Below are 20,390 nucleotides of genomic sequence, written 5' to 3'. Positions count from 1 at the left end.
CAAGCAGGCAGGTCGAGGAGCGTTTGTTTTGTCTGCAGGTGCTGCTAGGCGACAGATCGAGCGATGGGACGATGAGGCGTGTGCGTGTGTGGGGGGGGCGGAGCCAGCCCTAGAATGAGGCCTTTCTGGGACCTCAGTTTTGAAAGCGTAAACAGCGTGAACACACACTTTTTTAAAGAACCAAAAACATGAATGAGGCATGAGGGCCCCAGCACTGAAACACCTAAATGGATTGGAATTTGGAAACCCTCCTTAATGTTTTGATTGCACCTGTTTTTAGGTGTTTATCCTGCCCTTTAGACACAAAATGGCTGCTGTGAACAAGGCCCATTGTCAGACAATGCTCTGTAACTCATCTATGCCTTATCAACATCCTGATTCAACTAACTAGTACATATTTATTGGGGGGGGGGGGGGGGGGTCACACTGGGTAGTTAAACAAATGTGTCAATGTCAATTGTGAATTAAGTAGCCTAAATGAAGCATTTTTCTAAAACAATCACATGTTCTGTACAGTACTGCAGTTAGTGACTGGTGAATGATGACAGTCTAGATCTCATTAATTAGCAGTGTATCAGAATGTGATCTGCTGACTTCCTAGTTGACCAGCTTCATCTCCTCTATGGAGAATACATTATACAATGTGCTTTATTCTCTGAAATGCCAGTCCATTTAGCCTAAAATCTGTCTTGTCTTATCTTTAATGCACGCCCACATCCCAGGTTGGGTTGGGCTGAAAGTTTGCATGGGGGTGTCATATGATATGGAATGTTGATATGGGAAGTTCATGGGCAGGTCGTAAAGTCCTGGAACCACCTGGAAAGTCCTGGACACCACCATCATTTCCAGCCAAGCAAAATGGCGCAGTTGTATGGCTTTGTGCCTATTTAACCGGGGCAATGCTGGACAGTAGCTACTAAATAAAGAACAACCATGACTTGTAGAAACTCATGTGCTGTAAATGATGACATTTGATAGCCGAGCCACACGTAATTACAAGAGTCTCTAACCAAGTAAAGTGAATTGGCACGCTGCCGTGGTAATTTAACACTGGTCAAATAGAAAACAGGATAAACATACGTTGAGATAATGAAGTAAGTATATCAATGTCCAGGTTTAAAACACCAATGAAATACATGAACGTGTGTAAGTGCAGTACAGTGAATAGTAATTGGTGAAATGATTTTAGACTTAGTGTCCTGGGGGCCTTCACATTCCTGCTCTGATAGAAGAGCACGAGCTGCAGTGGTGAGCGAACACTGTCTGATGACTATCACACACTGTTTATTGAGTGGAAGCACATGGTCCTGTGTGTGTGTGTCTCTCTCACACACACAAACACACACACACAGCCAAACAAACACACACACACACACACACACACAGACACACAGACACACAGACACACACACACACACACACACACACACACACACACACACACACACACACACACACACACACACACACACACAGAGTTCTGGATCATTTAAAATACTGTATATCATACGTCCCTCACTTATTTCCCTCTTTGTAAAAATGCAAAGCAGAAAATATGACCCAATGTGATGTATTGCAATCTGGAATATTCATTCTTCACTACAATGTCAGTCATTTTTCTATGGTATGTTGTTATCACATTGCTGGAATTTTAGGCATGTGAATCTCAAGGCAGTCACCTGCGCCAATCCAATCAGAAATGTACTAGCATGAGAGTCAATCCCAGCCAAAACGAAAAAACAAATTTTATCTGAAAACTTTGATGATAGAGCCATAAAATCCCAACATGGGCAGGGGGAGGAAAATATATATATTTTAGGCAAATACTAATAGCTGCAATAACTAATAAGCAACACCACAATTATGTTAAAATGTTTATTCTTTTTTGCTCTTGTTGTAGATTTAAAGTACTTTCATATGTAAACTTCATTACTTCAACTCCATACTTAAAAAAGAAAGAACGTTCACAATTCTATCGACAACATTAGCAGTAGTGTCGGCTCCCAGACGTTTGGTGACTGAGAACTGAGTCTACGTCATTAGCAGAGACTATAATCCCCATGGAAAAGAGAAAAGTCCTGTACAGCGTCTGATGATTTCTGTAGGCTAATCTCCCCATCTTTATAATACATGACCAAACACAATTTAAAAATATTCAAAATACAGATCTCAGATGTACCCTTTCATACCGTTGGAAAGACAAACAACAAAGATATCTTAGCTCCTCATATTATGGTACCTTCAATAGAGTTTCGGTGTCAGTGTTTGGAGTGAGCATTGAAAAATATGGCACAGCATGTTAAAAAAAGGAAGGAAAAATACACGTCACATTATTTCTCTACCTTTGTTCACGCCTCCAGGGTAGATATGACACAAAAACAACATGGCGGTCTGTCAATATGGAATATGGAGTAGTTTGGTATCGTTGAACTGTGATGCCCCTTTTCTTACTTTTTACACAGCAATCTAATACAAGAATAGCTGGAGACACCGACAACAGTGGAAGATGAATGGTTGAAGGGCATTAACGTCTGACTATATTAGTTGGTGAAAAACTCAACTCAAAGTCACTACAACAGTCACCTTTTTAACCACATACACAAAAGCTACTGTACATGAATGATGTCAACACAACATAGGGATATGGAGAGAAAAGAGACAAAACAAAGACTAACCAAGGTTTTTTAGTGTGTGTGTGTCACCATCACGCTTGCTTTGCACCCCTTATCTGATGTGGTAGAGTCCCATATGCTGCTGGGACGATGGGGCGATCCACAGGGTTCAGGGGTGCAGGGGGAGGTCCATAGTTGGGGAAACGTAGGCTGAGAAGAACCACAATAAAGACTCTCTGGTTTGGAGGCACAATAGCAGAAGAAGGGAAATAGCTTGGTGGTTGGGAGGCAGTGAAACCGTTTGAGACAACAGGAGCATAGACTCCTATTCTGGAGCCCAGTCAGAGATACAGTAAGACTGGGAAAGCTACATTGGGACACTTGGAAGTGGAGAGGAGACCATTCTGGCACCGCTGGGGGCTATGGAGACACCCGCATGTCCCAGGCTGGGTGTAGGGGGTCAGACCCTGCTGGTGGGGAGGCGGTGGACGGCTGATAAGTGACGGAGGGACGCACCGAGCGTTAGCAGCAGCCTGGCCTGCTCTCAGCAGCCACAGCCTCCTGGTCCAGTTTGATCCGCTCTCCGTTGCTCTCCTCGTACGGCAAGCCTTTGTCGTTGGCCAAGATGTTCTCCACCAGGAAACGCGCCGCCTCGTCCACATTGATGTTGTCCTGCAAAAAAAGGGTCAAAAAGCAGTATTGTGTCAGAGTGCATGTACATGGTGCACTTTAGAGGAAACAAACAGTTGAACTGGTCATTTTTGCATTGCTGAATACAACTGATATTTGTGGGAAATAAACGCCTTCACAGCTAACAAAGAGGCCACTTCACAAAGATCCCTGGACACACTTGGGTATAGGCAAACTGAAGGTAAGTGTAGGTAGGTCATTTGAATGCAGTGTTGTCCACTGCACTATTAAAGGAGAAAGAAATGATTTTTCAATGAAAAACAAGCTGCACCAACCGAACCTGATGCTGCCAAATGGTTTATTTTCACATAACCATCTGGGAATAAGTCGCTCTGGGAACCGTTTCAAAGGGCAGGCACTTTCAAGAAATACCTGACAGGTGATTGGATAAACCATCCGTCTGTCACAGGCTCCCTCTCGCCGGCATCACACCAAAGGCCCGTAGCTGCCTCATAGGATGCTGATTGGTGGTGCAAACTGGTGATTTGGATTCAAACCAATAGATTGGAGCGTGACAAGATGGATTTGTCATGTGATCGTTATCTTGTGATCTCATGATCTCGCGTGAATCCAGCTGCCTCACAAGGTTAGCATGAATAGCAGGCGCAGCTGCGGCTCTGGGAAACCCCCAGTCTCGCGTGAGCTGCACAAGGATCCCAAGATGGCCACATGCTAAAAACAAGGGGAGTTTGTCCATATTCTTTACTGTCGATGGCAATAATCCAAAATCCAATGGACAAATCCAATTGTCTTTTTGTCGAGGGAACCCATGCTGGCATGGTTGGCCTATAATACGTCATTCCTGCAGCACTCTATAGAATGTGGGGAGAGAGAGGGATAGAGCTGTTACTCCTTCCAGTTACTAGTTGTTTTGGTACACGCCTGTCTGCTGCACATGCATGCACACACGTTACATGACAAACCACATGACAGATGATGATTACGGTCACACCACCACAACTACAGGACAGGACATAGAGTTAGCCTAAACAAGTTAATAAAGATAACTACATTGGATGCTGTGTGTGTGTGTGTGTGTGTGTGTGTGTGTGTGTGTGTGTGTGTGTGTGTGTGTGTGTGTGTGTGTGTGTGTGTGTGTGTGTGTGTGTGTGTGTGTGTGTGTGTGTGTGTGTGTGTGTGTGTGTGTGTGTGTGTTTCCTAGTTTGTTGGCGCCGAACAGTTTCTATCTATGGACAAAGAGGCCGAGCTAGGAAATGAGACAGCTGAGCCTTTCAACTTAAGCACGAGAGAGAGAGAGACAGAGACAGAGAGAGAGAGGGGGGAGAGAAGACAGAGAGAGAGATGGAGTGAGGGAGAGAAGACAAAGAGAGAAAGAGAGAGAGAGACAGAGACAGAGGGAGGGAGAGAAGACAGAGAGAGAGAGGGAGGGAGAGAAGACAGAGAGAGAAAGAGACAGAGAGACAGAGACAGAGGGAGGGAGAGAAGACAGAGAGAGAGAGGGAGGGAGAGAAGACAGAGAGAGAAAGAGACAGAGACAGAGAGGGAAGACGAGAGAGAGAGGGAGGGAAGATAGAGAGAGTGAGGAAGAGAGAGAGAGGGAGAGAAGACAGAGAGAGAGGGAGGGAGGGAGAGAAGACGGAGAGAGAAAGACAGAGACAGAGAGATGTTGATGTTTGACTTGCTGTGGTTCAAAACACACTATCTAAGTGTATCCTTCAAAGGAAGACATTTCTCAGCTGAGACGATATTTCATAATAGGCAAAGTAAGGGGAATTACCAGTGGCAGTTGGGGTGTCTGTTAATCTGGCCTCCGTAAGTTGTGTTTTTACTCTTGTAGAAGCACACCGTGTATTATTGATTATATTCACATTGGGGAATATAATCTGGGGCGAAGTTATTAGCAAAACGTGTGTGTGTGTGTGTGTGTGTGTGTGTGTGTGTGTGTGTGTGTGTGTGTGTGTGTGTGTGTGTGTGTGTGTGTGTGCGTGCATGCGTGCGTGCGTGTGTGTGAGTGAGGGGGGCATCCCAAGATGCATTGCGACATGCTGGTCCAACAGCTAAACCTATGTTGTCCTTTTTTCATTCAATGTGTTTGCATTGTGTCCAGCCGGCCCCCTAGCAGCACAGAGTCAACATTACAGTCTGACTAATGAATGGACGGACGGACGGACGGACGGACAGAGACAGATCCATAGTCCCCCCTTTGGTAGGGGACAGTTATCTGTTCACGGATCTGTTGTAACTCTGCCCCAACAGCTCCCGACTGGAACATCAATCACAGTCATCTGACACCCTATCACACACCCTGTCCTTTTCATTGCCTGGGGGAAGTCCATCTCCAGGGATACAGTGCATGAATGGCAGAGATGTCAGGATCAAATCAAATAAAAACGCTTTTCACCAATGTTCCTGCCGGGAAATCCAGCCATATCATTTGAACAGTTTGAACACTATATGTCTATAATCTATATGTGTGTACTTGTGTACTCTGTGTGTACTTGAGAGCAAAGCTAACCGGAGCCCAATTCCTTGTGTGTGTTTGCATACTTGGCCAATAAAGCTGATTCTGATTCTGATTCTGAACACGATTACAGCTCTTTATCGAACTTTCAGTGATTTAAGTAACACATGGAGTCTGCGGCGGTCTTACTCAATCACTTTTATTACATTACACTCCTTCTTAAACATACTCATAATCTGCAATTTGCCGTCTTGTTCCTGAAACCAGCTTTTACACCTCATTAACAGTGTAGCTTATAGCTTATACATACTTTCAAGCTAAGAAACCACTGCTGGAAACGGATACACTTAATAAAGAATTTACACACCGCACTCAATTATTTCACAACACAGATTATTCTAAACCAAATTCACGAGGTCACTAATGAGAACCTGCAATCACCACAGTCTAAACCGGTGTGATTGCAGTAGCACTTCAGGTTGTCTTTATTGTTGGTTTCTTTTCTGTATTCCTTTTGACAAAAACAAACATGTGTATGTATGTCTTATGTATTGGAAAGCTCTTGAAGCAGATTCACCACAAACATCTGAGTCACGCTCATGTGTAAAACACGATTAACCCTGTTAGGAGTCGTGTATGTATGAACCATGCCTCAAGGTCATTGAAATGTGTATCCCTCATCATGATATAAGGTATTTCAGGCATTTCATGTGGCCTTATGGGCAATTTTCATGCTGAAGTATAGAGCAAAGCCTAAATAAAACATCAGATAAATGCCTCTCACCTTAGCTGAGGTTTCGAACCAGCCCAGGAAGCCGGTCTCCCTGCAGAAGTTGTCCATGAGGGATGTGTTGTTGGAGCTCTCCTTCTTCTGGTCGCACTTATTGGCCAGCAGCACGGAGGGGATGGGGTTGCCGTTGGCCAGCTTCACCTTGCTGTCCAGGTCGTGCTTCCACTTGGACACGGCCTCGAACGTGGAGCCCCTCGTCACGTCGAACACCACGAACGCCCCCACCGCCTCTTTGTAGTACACCCGCGTCATGTTGCCGAAACGCTCCTGACCTGGGGCAAGGGCAAGGGAAGAATCTGAATTTTTGCAAAGCACACACACACACACACACAAATAACTGCAAGGTTGTTGAGATGCTAAGCTAGATGAGTAATAGGGGTTTGGGTTCATTACCGATTAAGAAAATGTGTGGATGTTATGTGGATGTGACAAATCCGTCACAAATAGATGTGATTAAAAATCTGCAGCAATAAAATAACAGTATCTTAAAGACGAAACTAAAAGGTCTGCTCCTGGGCTCGATCACCTAAAAGACCGTCTTTCTCCTTCCTGTCATAACTCAGCGATACCTCAGCTTTCTTCTCGCTGGTTGTGGCCAAGAATGATGAGAAGAGATGTCTCTTATTTGACCTACTTTCCCTACAGTGATTTGCCATGGGGGCCTAATAATCTGCACAGAGAATGGCAGAAGTAGGCTAATCTCATCTAATAAAATAAAAGCCGTTCTCTGTAGTCATTCTGGGAGAAATATCTGAGACGATATTTCACAAAGTAAGGGGAATTACCAGTGGCAGTTGGGGTGTCTGTCAATCTGGGCTCCGCTTGAACACAACTGTACCACTTACTGTAAGTTGTGTTTTTACTCTTGTTCAATCATGAGAGACTAGTAGAAAGTTTAACAAGCTTTAATGATACAACAAATTCATGTTGGCGTATGACTCCATGATATGATGACGCTCTCCTGAGATGATGAGAGGGCGTCGTCAGTTAAGAATAGGATAGGAAATCCCCCATAGGGAATTCTTCAATCAGGAGTCATGACGATGGTGGTGGTCAGGGGAAGAGGTGGGGCAAAAACTGCTTCAGCGATTATGATCAGCAACTGAGAATGACACATGGCACATACACAGCACGTAGCAAACAGAGTAAAACATCGACCCTGATATACTACGCTGATTAGGTGATTGGGATCAGCTGGAGAGGAATAGCTTGGGCTGATTGGTTATTGCCACATGTGTGGTAAACTGATTGGGTGAGGAGACAGCATAGAGACACTGCGTAACGCGTCATCATTCAGAAACCACGCCCAAGACGGGGGAAAACACAAACTCCTGTCCAATCCTGGCGTTCTCCTATGTCACGTGCATGGTTGCGTGTTGCACCAAAAGATCGTATATACGGAAGATGAACACTCCAACTTACTTCTTGACAGCTAGATCCACATTTTTCTTCTCGCCAATTCTCAATGGCTTCCTTGTTTTGCTCAGGAGTACAAAAAAACTTTAACTGGCGATTTTTTACATTTGTTTTCTGCGCAGCCCCACCACACAACAGCTTTTAGCTATGTTTAATTCAAGGAAAATGACGCTGGTGTGTGGAAATGAACGGAGCTCTTCCCCCGTGATGGGCGTGGCCTATTACATGCAGTGTCTCTATCAGAGAAGGGGGGCAAGCCTAACAATGAATGAGTTATACAACCTCAAAGAAAGGGGGCGTGCACTGTGATATGACCTGAACTGGGCGTTAGCTGCTAAGTAGTCTTCATTATTGAAAATAGTCCAAGACATTATTAGAAGTACACCGTGTATTATTGACTATATTCACATAAGACACCAGCTTGCTGTAGGTCAATCACTGACATTTTTAGTCAGCAATAGATCCCTATTATGCTGATTAACAATGCTGCACTAAGTAAGTATATATTAATTGGCATTTAGCAGATAATGGGCTATTCGAAGTGTTGCATTTGACACTTTTAGATGTCCTTCTGTCATTTTAAATGACTACAGCCAAGATCATCTATTCTACAAGCTGTGACAGATCTGAGGCTCACCATGGGGACCAGCTGCGGTCACAACTTCAAAATTCAAATTTCCATGGGAACTTCCACAGTGTAACAAGAACCTTTGAACTGAAACCTTTAAGAGGAACTGGGCTTTTGAGGAGAGGAGAAAACCCTCGAGCAATTTCCACGATCCGATCAGAAAACCTCTTGATATTGGTCTTCAGAAAAAGATTTCTATAGTCTATAGTCATATCAAACAACATTGTGTGATAGGCTCTCCTGGAAGGCTGGAACACTCACTGGCCTAACATACGACTGATAAGCCCCGTTGGAAATGTTATCATTGGGTCCCCTCCTTCCCTATTTTCACATGCACACTATAGAGCCCAGAGAGAATAGCTGGTTCCTCTTACTGCTCTCTATTCTCCCTTTGCTTCTCTGCACACTTTTGTTTGTCTAAACCGGGTTAATTGGGGAGATATGATTGATTGATTGATTAGCTGTCTAGTGATTGTCGATGAAGGCTCCAACTCCTACTGCTCAGACAAAGACGACTGACCTTCGGCTATAGGCTATATTGGATACAGGCAATTTTTCTGTCCGTTAAAAAACAACAGATAATGTGTTGCTGGTACAGTAGAAGTTCTTTAATTTGTGCCAGATTTGATATGCACTTGAATAAAAACCATCAACAATCAAATATTGGTTGGTTTATCAAGATTAGAAAAAGATCTAAGCAGCAAAAAGGTCAACAGGGGCTCATGAGTGTTTAGAAACTATTTTTCAGACTGAAAAATATGTACTGTAGTATTGAAATGGCAGGGGGGGTGGAATCCATGGCTTTGAGATGTGAGATATAAAGTTAAAATGCCTTAATTTTCACAACTATATCATAATCTATATACAGTATACATGTATATCATCATCTGCAAAATTGCCTTGATCTTATTCATACCTCACACCCTGAATGCCTGGGATTTTTTTCTCTTGCATTTCAGTAATAGTGACTGTTAAATCAAACTGCAAGTCTTCTACATTAAATACATACAGTAGTGATGTGGGGGGTGTAACACTTGTGGCCTATCAGCTGTCCTTGCATCCTAAATTCAATAACCAACACAGTGCATTGGTCAGTCAGCTAGGGGAGAAGGGACTTGGTCCACAGTTGGGACAGCGTGGACAGGCAGTGGCCGTGAGCACACTGTGATGTAGACACATCTGTGGTGCATGTACTGATGAGTGAAGAAATGTGCCAACAGGACAGGAGGTGGTGGAGAGATTTTGAAAGAACGCATCATTTTCGTGCCAGAGGCCTGTGGCCACACAATGCCTCCTCGCTACTTGAGACAGCAATCCTTTGTGACAGAGAAGGCCAGATACCACAAAAAAAATGTTTATTAAAAACTAGAAATACCCGCCTCACAATTTAATGCCTCCGCCAACAAGTTAAGTTGCAGTTTACATTCATATCTGTCCAGACTCATAAAATAAAGTACTATAGTGAAGACTTTGAAGGAATTTAATAAAATGTATTAAGGGTATGTTTTTGGCAAAATGGAAGTTATCACTTTATTGACATGTATGATTCCAGTCAACGACAATCACCTGAAGCTCAATATCAGCTAAACCAATGAGGCCCCCTGTCTTGGTTGTCATCCAGGGAGAGGAAGTGAAGAGGGTGGTCCAAATCAATATAAATCATGTGATTATTAGGTCAAGTTAAATGATTTTGGTGTCTGCAAAGTACTGGAAGTGACAGCACCTTCACCGTTTTTGTAGGATGACCCAATATTGTTTTCTCAGATACAGTGGCAAGCATAACATTATGATCTCACAGTGAAGTTGACCATTGAACTTTTAGATATAAAATGTCATCACTTCATCATTCTCTCCGACTAGACACTTGTGTGAAATTGTGTCATAATAGGGCAAATCAGTGTGACATCACAACAGCGGAAAAGTACTTCAGGGTGCCACTGCAGCAGAAAATTGTATGAAATGAAGCTTAAAAGCTGTGCCAAAAAAACGTTAATATCTCAAAAAGTATACATCACATTGCTTTACATTTTGACAGTATGAGTGAGAGCAGAAGTAGCTAAAGGGTCTGATGTATGGAGTGTTAAAGTTGTGTGAACTGTTGCATTTTTCCAATGTGTGAATTTAGTAAAAGGTAAAGCCTGCTAGATAGAGTGAGTTCCTGGCTGAGCTCCATAGGGTCCCATTATAAAGGTTGAAAAAAGTATGAAACATAAACTGCGATTTCTCTTAAAAGTGGTGACTCGTTTAAAGTTTAAATGGAATGTCTAGCATAAAGTATGAGTAGTTAGTTAAGAGTTGAAAGAGGACATGGTTTCACCATGGACTGCTGTCTAAAATGAACGGTAGTTGCACCTGGAAGTACACATAGCCAATCAGTTTCTTTACAAACATGCTGATTCGTCCTAATATCTTACATTCTCGAGTTATGGCCAAAAACATATTTTGTGAGGTCACAGTGACCTTGACCTTTGTCCACCAAATTCAGTTCATTCTGGAGTACAAGTGGACATTTGTCCCAAATTTTAAGAAAATCCCTCAAGGCGTTCCTGAGATATTGCCTTAACGAGAATGGGACAGACGGACGTGAGGTAACAGTGACCTTGAACTTTGCCCACCAAAATCGAATCAGTTTATCCTCGAGTCCAAGTGGACGTTTGTGCCAAATTTAAAGAAATCCCCTCACGGCGTTCTTGAGATAACGCGTTAACGAGAATGGGATGGATGGATGACCGGAGGGACGGACTACGGACAACCATGCAGCCAAGATAGCAGTGTTATTATTTTCCCCCATAAAATATGACTCACACACACACCCTCTTGCATAAGCTTCCCAAAATGTTTCCTCATGTTTTTGTTGAGAGCTTCTTCATGTTTTCTTATGACCAATATCAGTCAACCATGAATGATCAGCCACCAGCTTTAACATAACAGGAAGTCAATACAGTGCAAGCCCGCCCATCTCTCTTCTCGTTTAGATTTTGTCTCATAATGCCAGGCATTCAATGAGTTCAGGTGGCAGACATTGCTCCAATTAAAATGTCATTGCACAGAGCAGAGAAGAGTTAACACCCTCCACTTGAGCTGAGTCATAAAAAAAAATTAAAAATAAAAGAATCGGGAGAAACTTTGAGGAAGTCGTGAGTGCACTTCCTCCCTGTGTGCTTTCACTTCTACTGTAGGTGCTTACCCAGCAGGCACGGAGCCTGGCGCAGTGCGGGTTAGGTGCTTACCCAGCAGGCACGGAGCCTGGCGCAGTGCGGGTGCTTACCCAGCAGGCACGGAGCCTGGCGCAGTGCGGGTGCTTACCCAGCAGGCACGGAGCCTGGTGCAGTGCGGGTGCTTACCCAGCAGGCACGGAGCCTGGCGCAGTGCGGGTGCTTACCCAGCAGGCACGGAGCCTGGCGCAGTGCGGGTTAGGTGCTTACCCAGCAGGCACGGAGCCTGGCGCAGTGCGGGTTAGGTGCTTACCCAGCAGGCACGGAGCCTGGCGCAGTGCGGGTGCTTACCCAGCAGGCACGGAGCCTGGTGCAGTGCGGGTGCTTACCCAGCAGGCACGGAGCCTGGCGCAGTGCGGGTGCTTACCCAGCAGGCACGGAGCCTGGCGCAGTGCGGGTTAGGTGCTTACCCAGCAGGCACGGAGCCTGGCGCAGTGCGGGTGCTTACCCAGCAGGCACGGAGCCTGGCGCAGTGCGGGTTAGGTGCTTACCCAGCAGGCACGGAGCCTGGCGCAGTGCGGGTGCTTACCCAGCAGGCACGGAGCCTGGCGCAGTGCGGGTGCTTACCCAGCAGGCACGGAGCCTGGCGCAGTGCGGGTGTGAGCGAGAGAGCTGTGGGGCCCACAGGCCTGACGGTAATTGCTCATAATTGAGAGTCTAATTTTAGCCGACGTAACCCCAGGTGAATTCACCAGAGACACGACACAGTGGGATAAAGAGCTGATAGATGGAAATAAGACTTTCATTTTCAGGCCTTGTGAAGCTGCTACATCCAACAGAAGGGAGTGAAAGGGAGAGAACACACACACACACACACACACACACACACACACACACACGCACACACAGTCACACACACAGAAAGAAACTAGCTTCCCAATTTTCAACGCCTTTATCTTCCTTTTTATTCACACACCCATATCATTTTCAGTCAGAACTGAGTTCAACATTATATCGACCTCAGAGTCAAATATTGGCAGAACGAGACGAGCTCTCACTCTCTCTGATATTTTCAAATGCCGTCGACTGTATAGGTCGATAAGGTGGCAGGAGAAGGTAGAAATGCCATGAAAAGCGGCTGAGGGGAAGAACGCAGGACACCATGCGCTTTCCACTCTGGAGAAAGCAACTCGACCTTGTTGTCGCCAATGAACAAGAGACAAGGACAGGTGAGGGACCCCATTACGCTGCATTGAGTTTCATAACATCTAATATGACTTCTGTTCTCTGCCGAGGTGAAAAGAGGCAAGAATGACAGAATAATGACTGAAGTGTCTTCACCAGCAATCTGTCTACATTACTTCAGAATGCCAAGGTTGCAGAGTCAGTTCCTGCAATGCACGGACAATGACGCAAGTCAATTTGCGCTCCATTGTGGAGCTGTATGCAGTCAGTTTCATTCTTTAACTTGCAGACATTATGTGATGAATTGACAAAGAAGACAATAATTAACACCGACAAAGACAGTATAATAATGGTTGTGTTGCTCCGTAAACACTGGAAGCGGCCATGACAGCATATCATGGCCTCCTTTCAACACGTGACTTGATTTTCAGTGACCGTTGGGTCGACATGTAAGCAGAGGCGGGATTGAGGTGTACACTTTATTCTGTGGGAGCGCTCCTCCTGGGAGGGGGCTGACTGAGAAAGACTCCTATGGAGTGGCTATATCAATCAATATCACCAAAGTGATTGCAGTTGCATGCACGCGCACACACACACACGCATGCAAACACACACACACACACACACACACACTCGACTGTGGTAGGTAAGGTGTGTAATGAGTTATTTGGGGTATTGATGCGGTGCTATGGGGTTGGCATAGAAGTCACTAACATTCAATGACAACAAATCCCACAATGTCTGGACTTTAAAGTGTCATAAATAGGTCCTAATAGAGCAGGAATGAGTCCGGCAGCCCGGGATGTTAGCACTTCCTGGTTCCCTCATCTCAAAGTCAATGGGATTTTTGTATGGGGACATTGGTTAAATTGGGGATTTTGGTTAAATGCCTGAAATAAGGTCTGTGATTAACAAATATATATGAAATGGCGGACTTCGTGTTCAGCAAGATAATCTCCACAGATGAGGACCACTTTTAAGACTTTTGAAGCATTTTCTGAAAATCATGATTTTATTTTTATTTCTGAAGATTATCTTGCTGAACACAAAGTTCACCGTTTCATAAACTTTTGTTAACCACGACCTTATTTCCGGACGTGCAGGGGCTTCTGGGTTGGCCTACAAAAATACATCATCTCTGGCCTGTGGTTCTCTTTAACTATTCTGCTGCATTGACCAAACCCAGTCCTGCTCATAAACACTATTATTATTTTGTTAGATAAAAGTGACATCACTCTCAATTCACTAAACTGCTGTTTTGAGGATTGATTGTACTGTATATGATAACCAAACCTGAGTATTCAAATTCAAATTTCAAATTTGAGCCCATGTATTTTGCTTTAGCTGGTTTCTTTGTATTGATTGGATAAATGGGATGATGTCTAATATATCACATTTCAAAAATGTAAAAAATGTTTCATGGGTCAGAAAAATTAATCTCAATTTTATTCTGCTCTGGTAATCACAAATGATGGTTTGCCCATCACAATCAAAATCATCAATAAGATCTGTGGCTCAGTTTGTCGTCATTAAACTTTGATTGATTGATTGATTGATTGATTGATTGATTGATTGGCAAATGGATGTGGATTTTTCTGAAAGAATTAAAACTGAAAGAGATTATTTTCTATCAGCAAGTTCAGCCCTTCAATGATCTATACCAACAATGTATTACACCAAGCTGCCAGATTAGGCTATTAAACCTCGATTGCTGAGGTTTTTTGGCTTTCAAAACTCACTTTCCAGCCTGTACTCTGTTTTGGAACGGGCCCCGGTGGCAGATAGAGGTCGATAAATACATCATTGAATACCCCCTTAAAGATACTGCGACTCTTCTTGTGTAGTTTTTTTTTTACAGCATCGTCCTGCAAAAGAGTGAGTCAGTTCCTAAATGGAGGGTAAATAAAATAAAACAATAAGCCTAAATTAGAGTCACACGCTGCTAAACCTAATCAGCAGAAGACCCGAGGAGAGGAATGAACAGCGTGAACAATAGAGCATCACATTTGCCAACTGAATGCCATAGTGAGCATGCAAGCATATGAGACTGCGGGAGAGAATAAATGACTGTGCTACCTTGTAGCCTATGCGCAACTGCGTAATAACCAAAGAAGAAGTGTGTCTGTGTCTGTCCAGAAGTCAGAGAGGGGGGACCGTTGTGGTTTTTCCACTGCTTTTAGGACAATTCATGACAATCAGCTGCTGGATAGTGCCGCACGACCGCGCAAGAACGACGATAATGTGTGAAATCTGTCTAACGCCGGAAAAAGAACTCGAAACAACTCGTTAGATAACTTTCGTTAAGGCCACAGTATCATCTCTTTGTTTGTTGTGTGTGTGAGAAACGGAGAGAAAGAGACGTCTCATCATTATCCATAGCCCTGGCAACCCGAGTTTCCTCCGCGCTCGTACACACAGCTACTCTGTGGGTGGGTTACCATAGAAACTGTCCAAGCCAGACATGGCAGGAGCAACAGCGGCGGTCTCCGTCTGTTGTTGGGAGGTAACGGCTGTGAACCTTCCCCAAACGCCCTCCCAACAACACGAAAATAACAACAGTGCAGTCATTAAGCTGCTCTCTACCGGAACACCGGACCAGCTTTCAACAAACTCAGCCAGGAAAAGTTTTAAGTTGATTTCTAACGAGCACATTTCAGTTTTTTTTATGGTTAGTTGGTAGAAAGCTGGTCGGTCAGGGGGCCTGGTCGGGATGGAAGGGAACTGGTGGGAATAGCGTAATCCTCACACGCACGTGCTACGTCCTGCCAGTGAAGCTCCCCTCTGTCAGGTGAAAAGAAGTGGCTGGCAACTGCGCATGTGTCGGAGGAAGAATGGTGCTAGTCTACAGCTCTCTCCAGATCGGCAGAGGGTGCAGCAGCGACCGGGGCAGCAGGGGATAAAATTGGCCAAGTACTTATTGGGGAGAAAATGGGGGGAAATCAGAGATTTAAAAAACAAAAACAATCAGAGCATTCATTAAAACCTGGGTGTAGGTGACATCATTTACAACAGGAAGTAGACCGGAATTCTAAATCTGTTTGATTCTGTTGACAATCAGATGAGGAGTTTTCTAATGGGCATTAGCCAAATTTCCACAGTGTTCACAGTTAAAATAATTTGGGTAAGTTAACTTTACATGAACAGGTCCTGTTTAATTATACTATATGGAATTGATAAACTCCCATTGCACTGGACCTTTAAAACAGCAGTATGAAGAACACATGACTGACACACTCACATTCCAGTGAGCAGCACGTGAGAAGTGACTTACTACAGCTTACTGCCACCTCCAGGCCTGAACACAGTCTGAATTGAGGGAGAAATCCACGACCTTAAAGGGGTATTACCCTGGGGTCTCTCCTCCTGGACTGAACCGCTGGCCCCTCAACACAAAGCCTTGGCACAAGGTACCAGCTTATTTACTCCATGCCATGGTGGTAATCATGCTGTCCATTGGCTTAGACAAATCCACAAGAGAGTAGCAATTCTGGGTGAGAAGGGGCGGGCGAGTCCCCAGCTTCACGTTGACTTCTATGGGGCGACCATCTTCCACTGGGCCCTGATTAGGGTCATTCCTCCCAGACTGTAATCATGATGAAGGCTGGTAAAAGAAGACGTCACTGTGATGTTGAAGATGATGAAGATCATTCCTCCTCCTTTTCCGCACGATTAAATGCCTTAATAGCCGCTCTTAATGACTTGGCAAATATACCCCCGGCTTTCGCTTTCCTTCACTCCCACGTTCTCTTCCTTTTTTGTTGATCCTAAGACTGTCCTCAGGCTAGGCCTGTGTGTAGGTGTGAATAATAAGTCTAAGTACTGTATGTGTGTTTTATAACTGCTAACTTTTACTTTGTCTCCGGTGTGTGTGTGTGTGTGTGTGTGTGTGTGTGTGTGTGTGTGTGTGTGTGTGTGTGTGTGTGTGTGTGCGCGTTTGTGTGTGCATGTTTGTGTGTTCCACTTTGTGTTCTCCCGGTGGTATCTGCCACAGTGTTTCCTTGTCTCTCTCTATGAATGATACAGTATCAGTCAATCCAAGTGTGTGTGTCAGCCAGGGGAGTTTAGCCTACACTTTGCCAATCAGTCTGTGACAGATTGCTGAGGGCAGTAGATGGTCCTTTGGAATCTGTACATAATGCAACAAATGTTTATGTATTGTATAATATTGAAGTGCGCCTTTATTACTTTAAAACTAGTAATAATGTATCTCAATTCTGAAGTGTGCCGTTATTACTAATCTCAAACTAGTAATGATGTTGTAATTATCCACTACTGTCTGATGTGAACCAAAGTGCCCTTCTGGGACATCAGTATTAAACTGATTGATTGATTGATTGATTGATTGAGACAGGCGCAAGTTTGACCACCCATCCCCCCCACCCCCACGCCACCACCCGCCCCCTTCTCTGTCACTGCTGTAAGCCCCACCCCCACGCCACCACCCGCCCCCTTCTCTGTCACTGCTGTAAGCAATGGAATAAATATAACAACAATCTACAAACGATCTGTCCAGACCTGTCTCAACATATAAGGGCTGTTATGGAGGGAGACGATCGAGGGCCATCACAGCCAGGGCACGGTTCACAAGCCAGAATAGGAACGCATTGAGAGGAAGAGCTAGGAAGCAAATAAACATTATATTTAGGAAAAACAAGACTGTTAAGAGCATACATGGCACGCAGTGGATAGGTAAACATCATATATAAGTAACCCATAGGGGTTGCATGGATCCGAGTGTTTGGAAGGTGTTTGATGCTGTCGGTTATCAGTATTGTCGTTACTGGAACAGGAAAGCGACCTGTTTCATAACTGCTTCAAGATCATAGATATATTTGGGCTTCTGGCCTAGCATTGAACTTCCTCTTTTATTAATGTCAGACAGCAGTTGATTCCTACCATGCCAACTAATATATTTGTCTGTTGCCACTGTCAAATGTTTATAAAAAAAGGGTGTGAATATACAGTATACTTTATGAATATATACACACATTTATTTATCCACACTCAGAGACCCTGCTGAAAGAATCCTGAACTATTCCTAATCAAGAGGCTCTATACTGTATATCTTCCATGGTGCACATGTGAGGAACATTTAGTTTATTTTTATGATGGAAAAAAATCACCCAAAGCATTCATTGTGAAAGTCCCATTTGTAGCCTGCCATACTCGGATGCCTTTGCAATTTAGAAAGGACCGCAACATCTCTGAAGTCTAAAACTTTCACTTTTCAAGACAGACATCTGAATCCTTGCGCCTTTCGCCACCAACAGCGAAATCATAAAAACAGATGGCCTACGAAGTCAGCATTTTCATGTGAGAATGTTCTGTCAGGAGCCACCTGACCTCATAACACGTTACACCAACCCATTGTAAATCACCAGGATGAGTTACAGTAGGTGTGACCGGCCGATTTCATCCCACCCACACTAACCTACCCATCCCATCCTAACTGATCTGCAGTCAGCATTTGGCAGGTTATAGACAGACATAATTATGGATTCTGTTGGTTTGTTAGTTGTTGATCTGTGCTCACTTCCTCTCTAGCCTGCCCTTCCAAGACTGTATAGATGTTTCAATTCAACAACATAAACATTCCAAATTGCCCCCCAGCATACTTCCTGTAGCAGTATTTGCTAGTACAATAACTGACAGGACATAAGCTAGGTTCCAAACTGTTCCCTAGCAACACAATTCTGTGAAAACCGTCTATATCTTCTGTATATATGTGTTTACAGTGTGATCTTCCTCTGCCATCAGCTGAGTTTCTTTGCACAGCACTGATTTCACCCAGCTTGCTTACTTAGCTGTTGGAATGCAGCAGGTTGGTATGTGTCAAGTTTACCAAAGACAAAGTAAGAATTTACATAGATACTGAATGTCACAGCAACATCTATAAGGCCTTAGGTATATAGCTATGTCAGATATCATAGGCCTACTGTATGACACGTGAGATTAAAAAGAAAATAGCATAATATAAGACCACTATGAACTCACTACTGAATACCACAGACACGAAGTCTCTAGAGAAATAATATTATTATTACATGGACAGTTACAGTGATCTTTCGGTGGGGGCGGGGCTTAAGCAGCCAGCCGGTAATAATAACGTGACCTACATTCCACAGGCAATTACGAGCTGCCATGATCATAAACTGGAAGGCAACAACGTGATCAACTGGTCTTTTCTTTGGCAAGAAACTTCCCAAAGTAATTAAGCTAGATCATATGCACGGAGCCATCTGCTTGTGTTAGATTTAGGGGAACGTCTGAGTCAGTTGCGTTCAGGGCCGCCTGGGACTTCCAACACATACTTGAGAAAGTACTCATACTTCAAGAAAGTGGTTTAGAGATGTTTCAAGCATACAAATGTAGATGAAAGTAATTGAAAATATAAGTAGCATATACTTGGGACACTCTGGAAATTATACTGTATATTACCTACTAGCCTATAAACTGTTGACTGAAATCTGAAAAGTTTAATAAAAATGTTTGCTGCTGAAACATATTTTGAACAAATGACAACACTTTTAGTCAATGTTTTTATATAACTTAAGTTGTAACATGACCTAAACCTACCTCTAAACATATTCCTATTAAAGCCTATCTGTGAAATGTATAGCCTGTGTGAGAAGTGACATTTCCAGTACGGGATCGGCGCTCCCTGTGTGCCACAAGAGAAAGAAAGAAAGTTGCGGCTGCTGACACGCTGTGACAAGCCCCACTAGAACTAGCTCGGTAACATTTATAACTGTCGCGCAACGCAAAAACAATGGGGCGATGTTATGATGAATGAGCGTCCCCTTACCTGCGATGTCCCACAGCTGTAACCGCACCAGCGTCTTGCTGTCCCAGTTGATAACTTTTAGTGCGAAGTCTACCCCGATCGTCGCCCTGTAGTGCTGCGAGAAAAGCTGGTGCACATAGCGTTTGATGATGCTGGTTTTCCCGACGCCTAATTCCCCAATCACCAGGACTTTGAACAGGTACTCCTTACACTCCGATATCGAGCCTCCGGCCATGGTGAGAGAGGGGCGACTGACAGCTTCCTAAACACTCAAACAGCTTCTTCTTCTCCCCTTTCTCTCATAAGCGTGCTGTGAGGAGCTGGACGGGCTGGTCGATGTGCCGGGGAGCAGATACAACAGAAAGTACATTCTTGGTTTCCCCCATCCACCTCCTCCTGCCAGACAACCACCTGATAAGTCATAGGACCCGGAAATGTCAGGGAAAAACAGTCTCCTCCTCCTGCGATTACAGAAGCCAAGTTTCCCCCTTGGTATTTGCATAAGCATGTGTTCTTCTCCTAGCCTCAGAATTTGACTACTCATTTGTTTCACTCAAACTCAGTCTCACCCAAGGACCCCGTATTTTCACTGCGGGCTGCATTCTCAAAGGCCCTACTTTTTCATACATGTAGGAATCACAATAAAACAGTACTTGCCTTAAACAGAATATGTGGTCCGTAGAACCGGGTTATTTGTGTTTTTAAACA

General features: G+C 44.1%; 1 protein-coding gene across 1 annotated transcript; it reads right to left on the bottom strand.

Moving 5' to 3' along the window:
- Window positions 1-1,861: 1,861 nt before the first annotated feature.
- LOC310782790 (ras-related protein Rab-32-like) lies at window positions 1,862-20,103 on the bottom strand. The gene is made up of 3 exons (XM_083643544.1): window positions 19,704-20,103; window positions 6,509-6,786; window positions 1,862-3,284 (listed from the first exon to the last, which is right to left on the bottom strand). Exons 1-3 carry the CDS (start codon window positions 19,915-19,917, stop codon window positions 3,135-3,137), a joined length of 642 nt encoding a protein of 213 aa, XP_083499670.1. The 5' UTR covers window positions 19,918-20,103; the 3' UTR covers window positions 1,862-3,134.
- Between the last annotated feature and the right edge of the window lie 287 nt (window positions 20,104-20,390).

Source organism: Poromitra crassiceps, assembly GCF_964638095.1.
Source record: "Poromitra crassiceps genome assembly, chromosome: 9".
NCBI classification, from domain to species: Eukaryota; Metazoa; Chordata; class Actinopteri; order Beryciformes; family Melamphaidae; genus Poromitra; species Poromitra crassiceps.
Note: the sequence above shows the minus strand (reverse complement) of the source record. Positions and strands in the feature narration are given on the sequence as shown.

Coding starts and splice junctions, on each gene's coding strand:
- LOC310782790 (XM_083643544.1), bottom strand. CDS start 19,917: ATGGCCGGAGGCTCGATATCGGAGTGTAAGGAGTACCTGTTCAAAGTC. Junction 6,787..19,703: donor ACAGCTGTGGGACATCGCAG/GTAAGGGGACGC, acceptor CCCTTGCCCCAG/GTCAGGAGCGTTTCGGCAAC. Junction 3,285..6,508: donor GGTTCGAAACCTCAGCTAAG/GTGAGAGGCATT, acceptor CTTTTTTTGCAG/GACAACATCAATGTGGACGA.